Source organism: Carcharhinus amblyrhynchos, chromosome 2 (genome assembly GCF_965287045.1).
Source record: "Carcharhinus amblyrhynchos chromosome 2, sCarAmb.v2.hapA, whole genome shotgun sequence".
Taxonomy (NCBI): Eukaryota; Metazoa; Chordata; class Chondrichthyes; order Carcharhiniformes; family Carcharhinidae; genus Carcharhinus; species Carcharhinus amblyrhynchos.
The window spans coordinates 145,892,057-145,910,001 of record NC_137325.1 but is presented as its reverse complement, the minus strand read 5'-3'; the positions used below and the strand labels follow the sequence as shown (position 1 = coordinate 145,910,001).

The window sequence follows — 17,945 nt, the reverse complement described above, 5'->3', positions numbered from 1 at the left end:
TACATAATTCCCTAAAAGTGGCGTCACAGGTAGATAAGATCGTAAAGAGTGCTTTTGGAACATTGGCCTTTATAAATCAAAATATTGAGTATAAAAGTTAGAATATTATGGTGAGGTTGTATAAGAGATTGATGAGGCTGAATTTAGAGTATTGTGTGCAGTTTTGATCACCTAGTTACAAGACGGATATTAATAAGGTTGAAAGAGTGCAGAGAAGGTTTACAAGGATGTTGCCAGGACTTGAGAAACTGCGTTACAGAGAAAGGTTGAATAGATTAAGACTTTATTCCCTGGAGCGTAGAAGAATGAGGGGAGATTTGATAGGAGTGTATAAAATTATGATGGGTATAAGAGTGAATGCAAACAGGCTTTTTCCACTGAGGCTAGGGGAGAAAAAAAACTAGAGTACATGTGTTAAGGGTGAAAGGGGAAAAGTTTAAAGGGAATATTAGGGGTGGGGGGTGGGTTCTCCACACAGAATGTGAGAGTGTGGAATGAGTTGTCAGATGAAGTGGTGAAAGCAGGTTCACTTTTAACATTTAAGAAAAACTTGGACAGGTACATGGATGAGAGGGGTGTGGAGGGATATGGTCTAAGTGCAGGTCAGTGGGACTAGGCAGAAAAATGATTTGGCACAGACAAGGGCCAAAGGGCCTGTTTGTTCTCACTGGAATGATGGAGGTTGAGGGGCCACCTGATAGATTGAGGGGCATGGACAGAGTGGATAGTCAGAAGCTTTTTCACAGGGTGGAAGAGTCAGTTACTAGAAGGCACAGGTTTAAGGTGCAAGGGGCAAGGTTTAAAGGAGATGTGTGAGGCAGATATTTTTTAAACAGAGAGAGGGAATGGTAGATGCCTGGAACTTGCTGCTGGGGGAGGTGATGGAAGCACCTCCCCAAGCAGCAAGGTAGTGACTTTTAAGGGGGCGTCTTGACAAATAACCTGAATAGGATGGGAATAGAGAAATATGGTCCCCAGAAAGATGGGGGTTTTAGTTGGGCAGCATGGTCAGTGCAGGCTTGGAGGGCTGAAGGGCCTGTTTCTGTGCTGTAATATTCCTTGCTCTGTGTAAGTGCATTGTTCCACAGGAGCAAGCAGAGAAGAGAATGATGCTTTTGAGGAGAGCTGGAAGGGAAGAGTGCTTAATTTTGAACTTACTTTTGGGCCTAGGCTGCAGGGAGTGGTCAAAGGGCAGAGCTGAGCATAACTAGCCACAGGAACCCAGAAGTCAGCTGTGGGGAGTTCTGGGAAGGTTTGTAGTTTGCTTTTATAGTGTGGGTCGCAGTGGTTGCAATGTTTTATTTTTACCTTTTTATAATTTGGGTGGTTCCTAAACCCAAGACACTACACTTGTAGTGAACTCTACCCTTCCACCTCCTCTAACCTAAAGGACGGTGAGTGAATATCAGGCAAGCTCTTTCTTTCTTTTTCTTGTTTTATCTGCAAGTTATCTCACAGGGATGGCAGGGAAGGCAGTGCAATGTTCCTCCTGCAGAATGTCTGGAGTGAGGGACACCATCAGTGTCTTTGCTGATTTCATCTGTGGGTAATGCACCCATCTCCAGCTCCTCAAAAGCCACATTAGGGAACTGGAACAGGAGCAGAGGTGGTCATAGATAAAAGCTTCAAGGGTGTAGTTACTCTGAAGAATGAAGATAGATGGGTGACAGAGAGAGGAAGCAGCCAGTATGGAGATCCCCTGTGGTCATTCCCCTCCGTAACAAGTATACTGCGTTGGATACTATTGAGGGGGACAACCTTCCAGTGGTAAGCCACAGTGACCGGATCTCCAGCAAAGTCCATTCCTGTGGCTCAGAAGGGGAACAGCAGGAGAGCAATAGTAATTGGGGACACGATGGTTAGAGTGGACACATAGGAGGTTCTGTGGCAGCAAAAGAGACTTAAGGATGGTATGTTGCCTCCTGGGTGCAACGGTCCGTAACATCTCAGACTCTGTTTTCCGGATCCTTAAAGGGGAGGGGGAACAGTCACAAGCCATGGTGCACATTAGTACCAACAACTTAGGTAAGAGAAGGAACAAGGATTTAAAACAGGAATTTAGGGAGCTAAGGTGGAAGCTGAGAGTCAGGACAAAGCATGTTGTCATCTGTGGCTTGTTACCGTTGCCACGTGCTAGTGAGTTGAGGAACAGGGAGAGAGTGCAGATTAACATGTGGCTATAGGGATGGCGTAGGAGAGAGGGTTTCATTTACATGGATAATTGGAACACATTCTGGGGAAGGTGGGACCTGTACAAACAGGACAGTTTGCACCAGAACCAGAAGGGCACCCAATATCCTGGGAGGGAAATTTGCAACAGGTTTTCAGGGGGAGGTGGGGGGGGGGGGGGGGGGGGAGCGGTGGAGTTTGAACTCATTTGTCAGGGGGATGGGAAAATGAGCTGTAGTCCAAAAGCCAGTGTTGAGCGTTGTGAAGGACTAAGGAAGGTATTAAGGTCGCAGGAGTGTACCGGCAGACAGAATGGTGAGTTAAGTGTGTCTACTTCAATGCAAGGAGCATCCGGAATAAGGTAGGTGAACTTGGAGTGTGGATTGGTACTTGGGACTATGATGTTGTGGCCATTATGGAGACATGGTTAGAACAGGGACAGGAATGGTTGTTGGAAGTTCCGGAGTATAGATGTTTCAGTAAGAGTAGGGAAGGCGGTAAAAGAGGTGGAGGAGTAGCATTGTTAATCAAGGATAGTTTAACGGATGCTGAAAGGCGTTTTGAGGGCGATCTGCCCACTGAGGTGATATGGGCTGAAATTAGAAATAGGAAAGGATCGGTCACGTTGTTAGGAGTTTTCTATAGGCCCCCAAATAGTAATAGAGATGTGGAGGAGGAAATGGCAAAGCAGATTATGGATAGGTGTGGAGGTGACAGGGTAGTTATCATGGGTGTCATTAACTTTCCAAATATTGAAAACCTTTATAGTTTGCACAGGGCAGTTTTTGTACAGTGTATGCAGGAGGGTTTCCTGACAATATGCAGATAGGCCGACAAGAGGTGGGGCCATATTGGATTTGGTACTGGGTAATGAACTAAACCAAGTGTTAGATTGGTTTGTCGGAGAGAACTTTGGAGATGGACACCAAATTGTGGTCGCTTTCATTATTGCAATGGAGGGGGATAGGGTCACACGGCAGGTCAAGGTTTAAAATTGGGGGAAGGGTAATTATGATGTGATTAGACAAGAATTAGGGAGCATAAGATGGGAACAGAAGCTGTCAGGTATGGGCACAAATGAGAAGTGGAGCTTGTTCAAGGAACAAATACTGTGTGTCCTTGATAGGTATGTCCCTGTCAGGCAGGGAGGAAATGGCCGAGTGAGGGAACCATGGTTCACAAAGGAGGTTAAATATCTTGTCAAGAGGGAAAAGGAAGCGTATGCAAGAATGGAAAACAAGGTTCAGTTAGGTCGCTTCAGGGTTACAAGGTAGCAAGGAATGAGCTAAAAAGAGGGCTTAGGAGAGCAAGGAGGCAGCATGAGAAGTCCTTGGCAGGTCGGATAAAGGAAAATACCAAGGCTTTTTACTCTTACGTGAGAAATAAAAGAATGACCAGGATGAGGTTAGGGCCAGTCGAGGATAGTACTGAGAACTTGTGCATGGAGTCAGAAGAGATAGGTGACACGTTGAATGAATACTTTTCTTCAGTATTCACTAAGGAGAGGGGCCATGGTTTTGAGGATGAGAGTGTGATACAGGCTGATAGAATGTCTACCTCCTTCATCCTGAGGGAAGATGTATTAGCAATTTTGAAAAACCTGAGGGTTGATAAGTCCCCTGGGCCAGTTGCGATATATCCTAGGATTTTTTGGGAGGCAAAGGATGGATTGCAGAGCCTTTGGCTTTGATCTTTGGGTCCTCACTGTCCACAGGGATTGTGCCAGAGGACTAGAGAGTGGTGAATGTTGTTCCTCTGTTCAAGAAAGGAAATAGGAATGACCCTGGTAATTATAGGCTGGTTAGTCTTACTTCGGTTGTCAGGAAATTAATGGAAAGGGTCCTGAGGGATAAGATTTATGATCATTTGGAAAGATGCAGCTTAATCCAGGATAGTCAGTGGAGTCAGACACTTCAGGAACTTTCAACCATTTATTGGACAGGCACATGGAGCACACCAGAATGACAGGGAGTGGGATAGCTTGATCTTGGTTTCGGACAAAACTCAGCACAACAGAGGGCCAAATGGCCTGTACTATGCTGTACTGTTCTACATTCTATGTTCTAAATTGCCCTGTAAGGTCAGAGCACTAAGTAGGATAAACGTGGAGTTATAGGGATAGGGCCTAGGTGGGATTATAGCCAATGCAGACTTGATGGGCCAAATAGTGTCCTTCTGCACTGCAGGATTTTATAATCCTAAGTGGACAAGGCGGTCAAAGCAGCATATGGAATGCTTTGCTTTATTAGACTAGGTACTCTGGCCACCATATTACAGGAAGGACATAATTATAGAGGAGATTGAAAACCGAAGCTGAAATCGGATAAGGTCTCAAACAATGATGAGACAGAGTACAGGAAAGAGAGAGATACCGGTGAGCTGGTGCAACAATAATCTCTCCCTTAATGTCAGTAAACGAAGGAGATAGTCATCAACTTCAGGAAGTTGAATGGAGGACATGCCCCTGTCTACATCAATGAGGGTGAAGGGGGAATAGCCGAGAGCTTCAAGTTTCTACATGTTCAGATCATCAACCACCTGTCCTGGTCTCTCCACGCTGATGCTATAGTTAAGAAACCCCACCAATTCCTCCACTATTTTCTCAGGAGGCTAAGGAAATTTGGCATGTCCGCTACACTTCAACTTTTACAGATGCACTACAGAAAGCATTCTTTCTGGTTGTATCACAGCTTGATATGTCTGCTGCTCTGTCCAAGACTGCAAGAAGCCACAAAGGGTTGTGAACAAAGCCCAGTCCATCATGCAAACCTGTCTCCTATCCACTGACTGTCTACATTTGCCCGCTGCCCTAGAAAAACAGCCTGAATAATCAAGGACTCCAAGCATCCTGGTCACATACTCTTACATCAGGAAAGAGATATACAAGTCTAAGGTCACGTACCAACGTCAGACTTTTGACTGAATCTACCTTGCATTAAGCGGATCTTTCTCTACACCCTAGCTATTTAAGAGTTACTTAGACAGGCACATGAGTGGGATGGAGATGGAGGGATATAGGAGACTGTTTTAAATAAGGTTCAGGAGCCTTGGGACATCCCTGGGAATGTATAAAGATGTGGTTGATACTGATGTTTTTCTCTCAATCCACAGGTGCTTCAGTCCACCTTGTTGTCCAACAAGGGGCGTACACGCGATGGGGCGTGCGAGGGCTGCTCTTGGATGTTTCGAGAATAGCCTAGTACTTCACGTCGTTAGTGTGTGCTTAAACTGGACCAGATGCTGGGCAAGACGTCAGCTCAGTGGCTATCACTGTTTGCTGTGCAGACACACGGATTTGGGCCAGTGTCTGTGGGAGTTTGCGTATTCTCCCCGTGCTTGCGTGGGTTTTCTCCGGGTGCTCCGGTTTCCTTCCACACCCCAAAGATGTGCTATTAGGCTGATTGGTGTAACAAATTGTCCCTAAGTTAGTCTTCCCTCAATGTGGAGTGCCATAAGCATAGATAAGGGTCATGGGTGGAGGGGGGTACGGGTAATGTTAAAATGGCGGCGCGGGCTCATTGGGCCAAAGGGCCTGTTTCCCGGGCTGTTTTGTTCTTTGTTCTATGACTGTAACACTACATTCTGCACTCTCTTTTCCTTTATGTACTGTATGCTTTGTCTGTATAGTGTGCAAGAAACAATACTTATTGTAAATAAATACACCTGACAATAATAAATCAAATCAAAATCAGGAGGTTGAGGGCTGACCCAATTGACGTGTACAAAATTATGAGGGACATCATTAGGGTTGACAAGGCCAGACCGATTTCTCCTAGCTGAGGGAGAGTTACCAGGGGGCACACACAGATTTAGGATGATTGGTAAAAGGATTAGGGGAGAACCCTTTTCAGCCAGAATGTGCTGGGTGTCTGGAATTCATTGCCCAAACTGGTGGTTGAAGCTAAAACACTCAGTTAAAAGGTACCTGGACCTACATCTGAAGCACTGTAGCCCACAAGGCTCTGGATCAGGTGGTGAAAAGTGGATATAAAATGAGAAGCTGCATCTATTTTCTCTCCTTTGGCCAGTGCTGACATGATGGGCTGAATGGCCTCTTTCTGTACTGAAACATTTCTCTGATTCTAAAACCACTTTTTCTGTCACATCGATAGTAAAAGGAGTCAAAGGCGTCTTACTTAAAGTGTCATTTATACAGCACAAAGAGGAAAACAGCAGGCATAGACGATCAGAGCACACACCAGCCACCCATTTAGTGCTCTGCACAACATGATGGTCTTCTGCATCCTCCTTCCCTTTACAACCACCAGCATTAGATCCAGGTCAGCACTGATGAAGTGATGGGTTAACCACGCACAAGGTGTTAGACCTCGGGCTCTCCTGTGCCATCCTGCTTTCCTCTGGTGCTGTCAGAGACTTTGGCACAATCAGGTCTCTTTTAGGGCAATTAACGGCCTCAGTGATAGCTGCCATGAACAGTCTAAATCAGTTCCACACATCAGACCCACAGACTAACCGGGCAGTGAATCAGTTACCGTATCAAAGGTTCTTCCCCGTGAAAATCATGTCTTAATCAGTTTCCGACCAGAGGCCGGATCCGGTTCCTGATTCCTTCCTCAGTCCAGTGGGTCTGATGTCGAAAGTGCTCCTTTCCATATCAACAATATCCTTCATTGTGAAAAGCAGAAGAAATTGCTGAATAATTAAAATTCCTGGGCAGTCTTGTTAGAATATTTATATTTCTTAAAAATACCAGATCAAAGATTAGTTCTTCTGTACTTAGAGGTTTTTGGCACTGATTGCAGTCAGTCTGTTTCTGAGGGAGGGTAAAGGGTGATCAAAGGTCATCATCTTGGTCACGGTTCACATCTCCTTCCTCAGGTGCGATGGAAATGAAGAGTCTCATTCCGACAGGAAGGTGGTCAGTCAGTCCAGCCAGCTGGGTTATAAAGGTGAATTCCTCCAGTTCCTGCCATGAAGGATAAATAAATTTGCATAATCATCTTTCTATATGAACAAATTGGGAATTTCCTCCCATACAACCAAAGACTTGATGGGCTGAATGGCCTTGTTCTGCATCATAAAGATTCTGACTGTTCTCTAGTTCTACACCTCTCTAGCCAAGAGAAACATCCTTCCTGAATGTAAATTCTGTTAAGCATTTTATTGATTTGAATAAGATCACCTCTCATTCTTCTGAAGCAAAGGCCCAATCTATTTAATCTTTCCTCATATGTCAATCCCAGGAATTATTTTAGTGAACCTCTGTTACACTCTCTGGCTAAGCAGACAAAAACTACACACCACGTGTTAGATGTGGTCTCAACAAGGCTCCATATAACGTAAGTCATCTTCATTCCTATACTCAAACCCTCTTGTAATAAAGGCCATCTTCATCACTTGTGGTACCTGCATGTCAGCTTCCTGACTCATGAAGATGGACATTAAGGTCTTTCTGAAGTTCAAGGCCTTTCACCATTTAAGAAATACTTTACTCCTGCTTTTTTCTAACCAAAGTGGATAACCTCAGATTTCTCCACATTGTATTCCACCTGCCAAACTTTTGCCCATTTAATCTCCACATTCAAATCATTGATATGGACAATAAGAAGTCTCACAACACCAGGTTAAAGTCCAACCGGTTTATTTGGAATCATGGGCTTTTGGAGTGCTGCTCCATCAGCTGAGCGCTCCGAAAGCTCATGATTCCAAATAAACCTGTTTGATTTTAACCTGGTGTTGAAAGACTTTTTACTGTGCCCAACCCAGTCCAATGCCAGCATCTCCACATCATGATATAGACTGAGAGTAACTGGGGCTCCGAGCCCTGATCCTTGTGGTATTCTACTAGTTACAGTCTGCCAACCTGAAAATGGCTCATTTATTCCTATTCTGTCAGTTAACCTTGTTGTCTAACGAGGGGCATGCACACGGTGGGTCGTGCGTGGGCTGCTCTTGGATGTTTCGAGAGTGGCCTAGTACTTCGCGTCGTTGTGTGTGCTTAAAACTGGACCAGCAGATGGGCACCACAACAGCTCAGTGACTATCACTGCTAGTTGTGCAGATACATGGATTTGGGCCAGTGTCTGTGGGAGTTTGTGCATTCTCCCTGTGGTTGCGTGGATTTCCTCCGGTTTCCTCCCACACCCCAAAGATGAGCTCTTAGGCTGACTGGTGTAACAAATTGTCCCTGAACTATTCTCCCCTGAATCTGGTTTCCAATGGGGGTACCATACGCATACACGGGTCTAGGTAGGTGTAGGAAAATGCTTTAGGATGGCGGCGCGGGCTCATTGGGCCAAAGGGCCTGCTTCCCGTGCTGGGTTGTTCTTTGTTCTTTATATTCCACCCAATCCCATATACTCTAATTTTATTTACTAATCACTTGTATAGGCCATTATTTAAAAACTAAATTTATTTATTAGAGTCACAAGTAGGCTCATATTAACACTGCAATGAAGTTACATTGTGAAAATCCCCTAGTCGCCACACTCTGGCATCTGTTTCGGTACAAGCAGGGAGAATTTAGCATGGCCAACGCACTTAACCAGCATGTCTTTCGGTCAGTGGGAGGAAACCCGAGCACCCGGAGGAAACCCACGCAGGCACAGGGAGAATGTGCAGATTCTGCACTGACAGGGACCCAAGCTGGGAATCAAACCCAGGTCCCTGGCACTGTGAGGCAGCAGTGCTAACCACTGCGCCACCATGACCTAAATGAGGCACCTACCGTTCCCCCTTATCTATTCTAGCTAGTTACATAGAACATAGAACACTACAGCACAAACAGGCCCTTCGGCCCACGAGTTGCGCCGATCACATCAACACCTACCAATCTACAGACCTATCTATAACCCCCAATCCCATTAAATCCCATATACTCATCCAGAAGTCTTTTAAAAGACCCCAGCGAGTTCGCCTCCACCACCACTGACGGCAGCCGATTCCATTCACTCACCACCCTCTGAGTGAAAAACTTACCCCTAACATCACTTCTGTACTTGCCTCCCCGCACCTTAAATCTGTGTCCTCTCGTAGCGACCATTTCAACCCGGGGAAATAGCCTCTGAGAATCCACCCTATCTATTCCTCTCAACATTTTATAAACTTCTATCAGGTCGCCTCTCAACCTTCGTCTCTCCAGGGAAAAGAGTCCCAGCTCCCTCAACCTAACTTCATAAGGCATGCCTCCCAGTCCAGGCAACATCCTTGTAAATCTCCTCTGTACCCTTTCAATAGCTTCTACGTCTTTCCTATAGTGAGGCGACCAGAACTGCGCACAGTACTCCAAATGAGGCCTGACTAGGGTCTTATAAAGTTGCAGCATTACCTCCCGACTCCTAAACTCAATCCCTCGATTAATGAAGGCCAGTACACCATACGCCTTCTTGACCACCTCCTCCACCTGCGAGGCCGATTTAAGAGTCCTGTGGACCCGGACCCCAAGATCCTTCTGCTCTTCAACACTACTAAGACTCCTGCCCTTGATAGTGTACTCGTTCATCCCGTTGGTTCTGCCAAAATGGACGACTACACACTTATCCGCGTTGAAGCCCATCTGCCACTTCTCTGCCCAGTCCTGGATCCTATTTATGTCCTGCTGCAACTTTTGACATCCTTCCAGACCATCCACAACACCAACTATCTTCGTGTCATTAGCGAACTTACTTACCCATCCCTCCACTTCCTCATCCAGGTCATTTATGAAAATGACAAACAGCAAGGGTCCTAGAATAGATCCCTGGGGCACTCCACTGGTGACTGACCTCCATTCAGAAAAAGACCCATCCACAACCACTCTCTGCCTTCTGCAGGCAAGCCAGTTCTGGATCCACAAGGCCAAAGGCCCTTGGATCCCATGCCCTCTCACCTTCTCAAGAAGTCTTGCATGGGGGACCTTATCAAACGCCTTGCTGAAGTCCATGTACACCACGTCCACGGCACTTCCTTCGTCAATGTGTACATCCTCAAAAGAACTCCCAACAGGTTTGTTAAACATGACTTCCCTTTCATAAATCTGTGTTAACTCTGCCCAATCCTACTATCATTTTCTACTTGTCCTATTAGTCCATCCTTTTTTAGAGTCTCATCTTTTCCCTGCAACTAACACTAAGTCTACAGTTTCCTGCTTTCTCTCCTTTTTTAAATAGTAGGCCAACTCTATCACTGTCCAAGCTGCAGGGACCGTTCCAGAGTCTATAAAGAACAAAGAAAAATAAAGCACAGGAAAAGGCCCTTCAGCTTGCGCTGATCATGATGCCCTCACTAAACTTCTGCCCTTACTCAGTCTGTAACGCTCTATTCCCTATTCACATATCCATCCAGGTGCCTCTTAAAATGTTGCTAATATGCCTGCTTCCACCACCTCCTCTGGCAGTGCGTTCCAGGCACCCACACTCTCCATGAACAACTTCCCCCACACATCTCCCTTTAAACTTTCCCCCTCTCACCTTGACCTGTGTCCCCCTTATAAGTGACACTTCCATTCTGGGAAAAAGCCTTTGACTATCTACCCTATCTATGCTTCTCAGTTTTGTAGATCTCTATCAGGTCTCCCCTCAGCCTCCACCTTTCCAGTGAAAACAATCCTAGTTTATTCAATCTCTTCACTTCTCATAGTCAATACCCTCAAGGCCAGGCAAGATCCTGATGAATGTTCTTTGAACTCTCTCCAAAGCTTCCACATCTTTCTGGTAGTGTGGTAACCAGAACTGCAAGCAATACTCCAAATGCAGCCTAACCAAGGTTTTATACAGCTGCAACGTGATTTGCCAATTCTTGTACTCAATGCAGTGGATGCAGGTCAGTGGGCACAGGGGTGTTGGGTAAAGGGAACTGGGATGTAAGAATTGAGATAAGCCAGCAAACTCACAGTAGTCACTTCCTTTGCAAGGGTGTCTTCCCGATACAATAAGTAATCGATCCTGCGACCACCTCCCATGTTTCTGGGCTCTGTGCTGTCAGTGGAGTTGGTAACAGGGTTCATAGGGAATGCCAGGTACTGTTTCCTTAATTCATCAATCTCCAAGGCCCTGAAAGAATTGAAAACACGTATTTTGAACCCGAGATTCAAGTATCTTCACTCAACTATTCTTACAGCTATCTGCAAGGTACGAGATCTGGAGACAGGCAGACAAACTGAACTATTTCTATAAATTGATCTAAGTGCTTCATGCAGAGAGCTATTTGAAGCTAATTTAAACTGCAAGACGGCTGGCCTATTCAGAACAAAGAAATGAAAAACTAAAGTAGCATTTATTCCTTTCAAGGCTTGACATCCTAAAGCATGCTTTGAAGTGCAGTCAACTTGTCGGTAAGGGATTTTTACCTTACTTTTTTTGGAGTTTTACTTTTCTAAGACAGCGGGAGTGTAAAACTGGAAATAGGCCCCAGTGAGACCTGGCAAGTTTCTTTTTCCCTTTATGGGAATGAGGTCGACCTCATTGTTTCCAGAAGAGCAGCTGGAGTGGTGATTTAGTGAAGAGAGCTTGTAGGTAAAGGGATTTTTACCTTGCCTTTCTCGGAGTTTCTTTTCTCTAAGCCGGGAGTGTAAAACCAGAAGTAGGCCTCAGTGAGACCTGGGAAGTTTTTTTTGCCCAATAAATTTGAACGGGAAGGAAACCTGAGACTGTACACTCTCTCCCCTCCTCTAACCTAAAAAAGACTTGGAGCGAGAGCAGGTAAGCTTTCTTCTTTCTTTAACCTATTCCTCTAACTAAGGGGGTAAGGGAATATCAGGCAAGATCTTTCTTTTTGTCCAGAGGGAATGGCAGGAAAGGCAGTGCAGGATGTTTGAGGTTAGGGATGCCGTCAGTGTCCCTGCTGATTTCACCTGTGGGAAGTGCTCCCATCTCCAGCTCCTCAAAAACCACGTTAGGGAACTGGAGCTGGATGAACTTCGGATCATTCGGGAGGCAGAGGTGATCATAGATAAAAGCTACAGGGATTTGGAGACTCCAAAAAATGAAGATAGATGGGTGGCAGTGAGGGGCTGGGAGGAAGCAGCCAGTGCGGGGATCCCCTGTGGTCGTTCCCCTCCGCAACAAGTATTCCGCGTTGGATACTGTTTGGGAGATGGGGGGTGGTGGGGAGCAGCGGGATGACCTACTAGTGGTAAGCCAGAGTGACCGGTCCTCCAGCACTGAGTCTGTCCCTGTGCCTCAGAAGGGGAGAGAGGAAAGCAGGAGGGCAATCGTAATTGGGGATGCGATGGTTAGAGAGACAGATAGGAGGTCCTGAGGCAGCAAGAGAAACTCATGGATGGTGTGTTGCTTCCTGGTGCAAGAATCCGTGACGTCTCAGACCATGTCTTCAAAATCCTTAAAGGGGAGGAGGATCAATCGCAGGTCATGGTGCACATCGGTACCAACGACACAGGTAAGAGAAGGGACAGGGATTTAAAACAGGAATTTCGGGGGCTAGGATGGAAGCTGAGAGCCAGGACAAAGCATGTTGTCATCTCTGGTTTGTTGCCGATGCCACGTGCTAGTGAGTTGAGGAACAGGGAGAAAGTGCAGATTAACATGTGGCTGTAGGGATGGTGTAGGAGAGAGGGTTTCATTTACATGGATAATTGGAACACATTCTGGAGAAGATGGGACCTGTACAACAGGGCGGTTTGCACCTGAACCAGAGGGGCAGCAATATCCTGTGAGGGAAATTTGCTACGGCTCTTCAGGGGGCGGCGGCAGCGGCAGTGGGGGGGGGGGGGGGGGGGGGGGTGTTAAATTAATTTGTCAGGGGGATGGGAAAATGAGCTGTAGTTCAAAAGTCAGTGTTGAGGGTCGCGAGTTACTGAGGAAGGTATCAAGGTTGCAGGAGTATACAGGCAGACAGGATGGTGGGTTGAAATGTATCTTCAAGGAGCATCAGGAATAAGGTAGCTGAACTTGGAGTGTGGATTGGTACTTGGGACTATGATGTTGTGGCCATTATGGAGACATGGTTAGAACAGGGACAGGAATGGTTGTTGGAAGTTCCGGAGTATAGATGTTTCAGTAAGAGTAGGGAAGGCGGTAAAAGAGGTGGAGGAGTAGCATTGTTAATCAAGGATAGTTTAACGGCTGCTGAAAGGCGTTTTGAGGGCGATCTGCCCACTGAGGTGATATGGGCTGAAATTAGAAATAGGAAAGGATCGGTCACGTTGTTAGGAGTTTTCTATAGGCCCCCAAATAGTAATAGAGATGTGGAGGAGGAAATGGCAAAGCAGATTATGGATAGGTGTGGAGGTCACAGGGTAGTTATCATGGGTGACTTTAACTTTCCAAATATTGATTGGAACCTTTACAGGTCGAATAGTTCGGATGGGACACTTTTTGTTCAGGAGAGTTTCCTGACACAATATGTGGACAAGCTGACAAGAGGTAGGGCCACATTAGACTTGGTACTGGGTAATGAACTGGACCAAGTGTTACATTTGTTTGTGGGGGAGCACTTTGGAGATAGTGACCACAATTCAGTATCCTTCATTATTGCAATGGAGAGGGATAGGGTCACACGGCAGGTCAAGGTTTATAATTGGGGGAAGGGTAATTATGATGCGATTAGGCAAGAATTAGGGAGCATAAGATGGGAACAGAAACTGTCAGGTAAGGGCACAAACGAAAAGTGGAGCTTGCTCAAGGAACAAATACTGCGTGTCCTTGATAGGTATGTCCCTGTCAGGCAGGGAGGAAATGGCCGAGTGAGGGAACCATGGTTCACAAAGGAGGCTGAATGTCTTGTCAAGAGGAAAAAGGAAGCATATGTAAGGATGAAAATACAAGGTTCAGTTGGGTCGCTTGAGGGTTACAAGGTAGCAAGGAATTAGTTTAAAAAAGGGCTGAGAAGAGCTAGGAGGAGGCATGAGAAGTCCTTGGCGGGTCGGATAAAGGAAAACCCCAAGGCTTTTTACTCTTACGTGAGAAATAAAAGAATGATCAGGATGAGGTTAGGGCCAGTCAAGGACAGCAGTGGGAAATTGTGCATGGAGTCAGAAGAGATAGGTAAGGCATTGAATGCATACTTTTCTTCAGTGTTCACTAAGGAGAGGGGCCATGTTTTTGAGGATGTGTGAGAGATATAGGCTGATAGGATAGAGGTGGTAGATGTTCTGAGGGCAGATGTATTAGCCATTTTGAAAAACCTGAGGGTCAATAAGTCCCCTGGGCCAGATGGGATATATCCTAGGATTCTTTGGGAGACAAGGAATGAGATTGCGGAGCTGTTAGCTTTGATCTTTGGGTCCTCACTGTCCACGGGGATTGTGCCAGAGGACTGGAGAGTGGCAAATGTTGTTCCTCTGTTCAAGAAAGGAAATAGGAATGATCCTGGTAATTATAGGCCGGTTAGTCTTACTTCTGTGGTTGGTAAGTTAATGGAAAGGGTCCTGAGGAATAGGATTTATGACCATTTGGAAAGATGCAGCTTAATCCAGGTTAGTCAGCACGGTTTCGTGAGGTGTAAGTCTTGCCCCCCAAATTTGATTGAATTCTTTGAGGAGGTAACTAAGTGTGTAGATGAAGGTAGAGCAGTTGATGTCATTTACATGGGTTTTAGTAAGGCGTTTGATAAGATTCCCCGTGGTAGGCTCATGAGGAAAGGATAGAAGGAAATTTGGCCAATTGGATAAGTAACTGGCTCTCTCATAGAAAACAGAGGGTGGAGGTGGAAGGAAAATTTTCAGACTGGAGGCCAGTTACCAGCAGGGTACCACAGGGGTGAGTGCTGGGTCCTCTGTTATTTATGATTTTTATCAATGACTTGGAAGAGGGGGCTGAAGGGTACGTTAGTAAATTTGCTGATGACACCAATATTGGTGTAGTAGAAGATGAGGTGGAGGGCTGTTGTAGGCTGCAAAGAGACACTTATAGGACACAGAGCTGGGCAGAAAAGTGGCAGATGGAGTTTAACTCTAATAAGTGTGAGGTGATTCATTTTGGTAGGACAAACTTGAATGCGGATTACAGGGTCATTGGCAGGGTTCTAAGGAATGTGGAGGAGCAGAGAGATCTTGGGGTTCATATCTACAGATCTCTGAAGGTTGCCACTTGAGTGGATAGAGCCGTGAAGAAGGCTTATAGCGTGTTAGCATTTATTAACAGGGGGTTTGAGTTTAAGAGCTGTGGGGTTATGCTGCAACTATACCGGACCTTGGTGAGACCACATTTGCAATATTGTGTGCAGTTCTGGTCACCTCACTATAAAGGAGGATGTGGAAGCATCAGAGAGAGTGCAGAGGAGATTTACCAGAATGTTGCCTGGTTTGGAGGGCAAGTCTTATGAGGGAAGGTTGAGTGAGCTGGGGCTTTTGTCTTTAGAGTGAAGGAAGATGAGAGGCAACTTAAGAGGTTTATAAGATGACGAGGGGGATTGATAGAGTGGAAGTGCAGGCTATTTTCTTGGGTGGATGTAGCTGTTCCTAGGAGGCATAACTATAAGGTTCATGGTGGGAGATATAAGAGGGATGTCCGAGATAGGTTCTCCATTCAGAGAGCGGTTGGGGTGTGGAATACACTGCCTGCTGTGGTAGTGGAGTTGGACACTTTAGGAACTTTCAAGCAGTTATTGGATAAGCACATAGAGCACACCAGAATGATAAGGAGTGGGATAGCACGATCTTGGGTTTGGACATAGCTTGGCACAATGAGGGTTGAAGGGCCTGTACTGTGCTGTAATGTTCTATCTACTTATTATATAGGAAATGTGGCATCTAATTTATGTAAAGCTCAATCCCACCAACAACAATGGGATAAATGGCAATCATTCTAAGTCTTGGTTGGGGGATAAACATTGGCAAAGAATTAGGAAAATTCCCCTATTCCTCTTCAAAATGGTGCCATTTGATATTTTTATTCAAAGATGGCAAACTTCAGTTTAACATCTCACTTAAAGGATGGCACCTCCAACAGAAGCACTCTTCAAATACTTGCATACTTCCAAGGATGGTCTTAATAAAATCCTGTACAACTGTGGCAAAACTTATTTATTCTTGGATTCAAATTCCTTGCAATAAGGCCAATATACTACTGGCTTTCTTAATTGTTTGCTACGCCCGTGCATTCAGTACTACACAAGGAATGCCAGCCTGGATTGTGCGCTCCACCTCTGCGTCAGAAGGTTGTGACCTTAACTCCCAGCCCAGAGGCAGGAGTGCTACCCAGTCATTGCTGCCAAGAGTACAGGCAGCGTTGTAGTTGGGCTCAGTTGTGCTACGTGTGTTCTGCTCCTCTTGCCGTTACTCACCTCTGCAAGTTTTCAGGGTTCATCACTGGATCATCATACATGGTTCTTTGTTCCAACAACGTACCTAGCAAAAAGCAGTGTGACACTTAGACACTGGAGGGGTCAAGAAAGCTGGTAGTGAGTCGAGCTGAGTGTCAGTGTACATGTGGAAGCTGACATTTCAAAGACAAAGAGGAGAAAACCAAACAGTGCAATGAGCCCATCTCCCAATCAAATAGTTATTGATGATCTTGGGCTTCAGCTCCTCTTTCCTGCCGGCTCCCCATATCCCTGAGACAATTGCCTTAAGTATATCTAATAGCGGAGCAGCCACAACCATCTGGAGGATACATTCACAGCCCTTTGAAGAAATGTTTCCTCATGTCAGTCTAAATGATCGGCCCCACATCCTGAAACCTTGCTCCTTGTTCTAGATTCCTCAGTCAGACAAAACAATCTCAGCACCTATCTTGGCAAGTTCCTTCACAAATTGAAGATGATCTCATTGAAACCTTCAAATTTTTCTAAATTGTACAAAATACTGACCCAATTTAAGCCTCTCACCACTTCCACCTGCAGGCTCCTCTCCAAGTCACTCACCATCCTGACTCGGAAATATGTCGCTGTTCTTTCACTGTATCAAAATCCTGGAACTACCTCCCTAACAGCACTACGAGTGTACCTGCATCTCAGGGGCTGCAGTGATTCAAGAAGACATCTGACCACCACCTTTGCACGGTTAATAGGGACGAGCAATAAATGCTACCTTAGCCAGTAACACCCACATTCCCTAATTGAATTTAAAGGAAACTGTCTCATCCCAGGGATCAGTCTAGTGAAACTTCACTGTACTGCCTCCAAGACAAGTATACCCTTCCCTAAATATGGAAGGCAAACCAACTCACCTTTCTACTGAGCTTAATATCTGCAAACTTAAAAAAAATCAGGAGTATGAAGGAGTGGTAGCATAAGATAGTGAGGGGGACCTTGACTGTCATAGTGCTACAGGGGGAGGAAACAAAGAAAAATATGCAGCAGAGCAAATCCAGAGTTGTAAACAATTGTAAAAAGTTGAAGTACTTGTTCTTTATTTGAATGCATGAAGCATTTGCAACAAGATAGATGAGTTGATAGCAGAGACTGCATCGTATGCTGTATTAGGTATTACAGAAACGTGGTTGCAAGGTGACCAGGACTGGGTGCTCAACATTCCAGGGTGTACAATGTTTCAAAAGAACAGGCCAGAGGGGAAAGCTGGAGTAGCGTTGTTAATCCAGGGAGGTTTGAGAGCACTGTTCAGCAGTATTATAAAGACAGTGGATGGTGATTTAGAATTGGTTTGGGTTGAAATCATGAATAGCAGGGGAAGGAATATGCAGGTGGGAGTGGTCTATGGACCCTCAAAATGTGACCTCTCAATTAGTCACAGCATAAACGGGCAAATATCAAGGGCATGTTTGAAGGGAACTGCACTTATCATGGGAGATTTTAATCTGTACATTGACTGGACAAACCAAACTGGCAAGGGCAGTGTTGAAAAAGAATTTGCAGAGTGTATCAGGGATTTTTTTTTTAGAGCAGCACGTTATGGAACCTTCCCCAGAATGGGCTGTAAG

General features: G+C 45.5%; 1 protein-coding gene across 1 annotated transcript in view; it reads right to left on the bottom strand.

Annotated features, from left to right (window-relative positions):
• Nucleotides 1–6,665: 6,665 nt before the first annotated feature.
• Nucleotides 6,666–17,945, bottom strand: part of smpd5 (sphingomyelin phosphodiesterase 5) — a 51,738-nt gene continuing 40,458 nt past the window's right edge. Inside the window, exons 6-8 of the mRNA XM_080213745.1 lie at nt 16,351–16,414; nt 11,000–11,159; nt 6,666–7,096 (exon numbers count right to left, since the gene is read on the bottom strand). Coding sequence (XP_080069871.1) covers nt 6,965–7,096; nt 11,000–11,159; nt 16,351–16,414 — 356 coding nt within the window. The 3' untranslated portion in view covers nt 6,666–6,964. The remainder of the gene's footprint in view (nt 7,097–10,999; nt 11,160–16,350; nt 16,415–17,945) is intronic.